General features: G+C 39.8%; 1 protein-coding gene across 1 annotated transcript; it reads right to left on the bottom strand.

Moving 5' to 3' along the window:
• Positions 1-508: 508 nt before the first annotated feature.
• Positions 509-2,562, bottom strand: LOC111373378 (pentatricopeptide repeat-containing protein At1g09190). Its single transcript, XM_022995895.1, has one exon. It carries the CDS (start codon positions 2,517-2,519, stop codon positions 1,062-1,064), a length of 1,458 nt encoding a protein of 485 aa, XP_022851663.1. The 5' UTR covers positions 2,520-2,562; the 3' UTR covers positions 509-1,061.
• Positions 2,563-3,797: the final 1,235 nt, after the last annotated feature.

Below are 3,797 nucleotides of genomic sequence, written 5' to 3'. Positions count from 1 at the left end.
CTCTACCACTTCAGTGGTGTTGGATGTAATTGGATCCATAACTTTTTTATCGAGGGTCGTGAGTCGCAACTCTGATACCAACTTTTACGGGGTGCCTTTTTTCTTGGCATAGAAAGGGACACCGTGCGGCAGTAGTCTGCTCCGCTAGACTACCTTCCACCTTTTCTCGGTCACGTCGGGACGAAAAAAAATTTGATTGCAATTTTGTAGAAAGCTTACAATAGAAAATTTGAATACATTGAAAGTAAATTGAACATTGATTGATGAAAACCGAACATTACAATTGATGAAAGCAGAAAATTACAAATGCTAGTGCAAGGGACAGACACCAGTGAGCTTGAAAGATTTTTGAATGACAAATACCCCTTATAATAGCATTCTGAACAAAAACCCAAGTGACGGGAGTAGACGTTTAAAAGACGAGGAATCATACTAAACGTTTACCAATATAAGAGCTATTTTACAATTGAAATAACTATTACAACGAAAAGAAAATTACAACTCAAACTTGAAATAATATTTACAATGTACGGCCGAAGTTGCGCAAACTGCGGCTGCGATTGTGTCAATGGGCTAAGTAAGGCTGCGGTCCTTGACACAAGGGATGCTAGCATTCTGTGAAACAGAATAAGAGAAATTTAAGATTGACGAATTTGATTGTTTTATCTCCGATCACGAGTCAAGAGGCCAAGATATATTACATTTTCTTCACTGCACTAATGCTTATATTGATCACCAACCATATGCATGAAACTGTCCTTTCCTGCATCTGATATCCTTTCATGTTTTCTGAGAGACTTTGCTGAGGAAGCATCAAAGACAGGTCAAAGAATCCAAGACATATTATTGCATGCTACTTTTTTAGTGCAATATTCTCGCTTGTCCCATTTATCCCGCCATAAAGATCAAATTTTAAGAAAATTGGGACATTGTTTTCAAATGCATCACACTTCTCATTAGTAAATTCTGTTTGGAGGCCACTACAGATGAAAGGGTTCCTGACTTGGTGACTTAGGAGGGTGTATCCAGCAAAACCATGGACTTCAACCCCCCCAATATAGTTATCCAACTATGCTCTGCCCCATTGTTTTATTAACACGGCTTTCTTTCATCAATATTCTTACCTCCTCAACACCACTCCAATTACCCCTCTCAGCATAAATATTGGATAACAACACATAATGGCCTGAATTCTGAGGTTCAAGATTGATTAGCTCCTTAACTGCATGCTCCACAAGCTCCATGTCACCGTAAGTGCGACAAGCACTGAGCAATGCACCCCATATGGCAGCATTTGGCTTCATAGGCATGATCCGTATCAAATCATAAGCCTCCTTCACACAACCACTACGGCTAAGAAGATCGACCATGCATCCATAGTGCTCCAGTTTGGGTTTTATATGATAATGTTTTGCCATGGAAGCAAAGAAATCTCGGCCTCTTTGCACCAAACCTGCATGGACACAGCATGCTAAAACTGCCACCAAAGTTGCATCATTAGGACTTGTACCTTCATGATTCGTCATCTCCTCAAACATTTCTACCCCAAGTTCACCTTTTCCATTGAAAGCCAATCCCGAGATCATTGCATTCCAAGAAACCACATTTTTCCTAGGCATATCCTTGAAAACCTCAAAAGCTTTCTCCAATTCCGCAGTCTTGCAGTAAAAATCCATTAGTGCATTGCCCACCGAAACAAAATCATTATAGAGGCCACTCGACTCAACATAAGAATGAACCCATCTCCCAATGTTAATTTCACCCAAATGAGCACACACTGGCAACATTGTCACAACTGTGGCCTCGTCAGGCTCAAGCCCCTCACACAACATTTCACGAAAAATCTCCAAAGCTTCAATATCCCTCCCACTCTGTGCCAGACATGAAATCATTGTATTCCAAGAAACAACACTCCTCTCACTCATTTGTCTAAACAAGCGCAACCCCATTTCCACATTCCCACTTTTGCAATACCCACGAATCATCAAATTCCAAACAATCACATCCCTGTGAGACATTTTGTCGAACACCCTTTTGGCCTCCACCATTCTCTCACAGTTCACGTACAACTCCACAATCCCAATCCTAATCGATCCAAATCTCGCAAATCCAAGAACCAGAACTTCTTTATGTACCCCACGACCCAATTTTAAATCTCCGAAATTGGCGCACGCCTTGAGTAAAGGTGCAAAGGTGAATTCATCCGGCCAAATCCCGCGCTTTTTCATGACGGAAAACATACAAAACGAGTTTTCGAAGGGCCCACAAAGGGAATAGCCCTTTATCATGGAGTTAAAGAGGAAGATGTTAGGGTTGGCAGCCTGCAAGAATATACGTTGGGCGTAAGGCATTTTGCTGAGGGAGCTACATATGGAGATGAAGTGGGAGAGAAGCTGGTTGGAGTGGTGGAGCTGGTGGCGAAGAAGATGGCCGTGGATCTCGGTAAGGTGGGTGCGGGTGTCGCGGCCGTGGAGGAGGCGGAGGAGCCTCCGCTCTATCTCTCGGCTGCCTCTGCTCATGTGTCAGCACACGGTGCACTCGGCGGGAAATTTGAGATGAATAAAGACACTTATGGATTACGGGTGTATTAAAATTAGAGAAATTGCAGCAACGGTCCCTAATATTTCACTTTTTTACAAACTTCATTCTAATCTTAAATTTGTATCATCCACAGTTCCAAACTTTTCAAAAATATACATCTAATATCCAAATGGATGGAAACCGTCCAGTTGACCATTAATTGACCAATGAAAGTGGACTTTGACTGATTTTGATCAAATTGAAATAAGTAAAATGATAAATTCGCTATTATATACAAAAACAATTTAAAAACTAAAAATAAAATAAAAGAGAAAAGAAATAAAAATTAAAAATCATCATCTTCCCCATCTTACCGATCCCCACTGCCCCCACTTCCAAACCAAAACCCAGAAATAAGTCTGCTAACAGGCGGTTGATTTACAGCAATCCATATTCATGTCCATAATGGTTAAACATGGACATTGGCTGGAAGTATAAATGAAGAGCTAAAGGGGAAAGGTGAAGGTTATCAGCTTGGAAGGGAAAGAATGATGCCTTACTGAGAAATTGGGAATTCTTTAAGAATGGTTACACTTCTCTGTAAAGCCGGTGACTTTTCCCAATTATTAACAACCAAATTCAACAGCCCTTGAGAAAATTGTAAAGAAAACCATAGTAATATATGGGTCCCATTGATTTCAATCTTCATACTTCTATGTGTGTGTAAGAGAATTGATGCTTTTACATCCATTATTGTTCTGAATCCTAATTTTACCCCCATTCCCTCCCCCTCGATTCTTAAGGCCGTGATGATGCAACTTAATTCTTCCAAGCTCATAAATCCAGCATGGGTTTCGGTTTGGCGGTGGGTGGAGTTGGGGAGGAAATTATTGGAAATGACCGGGTAACCCATCCTCATTTCCAAAGTGACCTTTGAAAGTCTTTTTAATTGAAAAAAAAAAACAAAAACAAAAATTGAATTTAAAGCTTAAAATCTCAAAATACCCTTCGGCAATCCTCTTTCCATTTGCTCAACAGTCACACAAAACGGTCGATTTCCAGTCCGTCGGAGAACTTGATAGTCCATCGCCCGCGAACTACTTCTTGTTAAGATAACCGTTATTATATTGAATATTTGGTTGGATTAATATTTAGATTTTGGTAAAAGGTGTGAATGATTCTTTTGTGATAGATTTTTTCAATATATTATTGTTTATATAAGTAAAATAGGGTTTATATAGTGTTTTAATGGTTAGTTTTTTTAAATTTGGAAGCTT

Source organism: Olea europaea, unplaced genomic scaffold (genome assembly GCF_002742605.1).
Source record: "Olea europaea var. sylvestris unplaced genomic scaffold, O_europaea_v1 scaffold112, whole genome shotgun sequence".
Classification (NCBI taxonomy): Eukaryota; Viridiplantae; Streptophyta; class Magnoliopsida; order Lamiales; family Oleaceae; genus Olea; species Olea europaea.
The sequence above is the reverse complement of the archived record's forward strand: the minus strand, read 5'-3'. Positions and strand labels throughout refer to the sequence as shown.

Coding starts and splice junctions, on each gene's coding strand:
- LOC111373378 (XM_022995895.1), bottom strand. CDS start 2,519: ATGAGCAGAGGCAGCCGAGAGATAGAGCGGAGGCTCCTCCGCCTCCTC.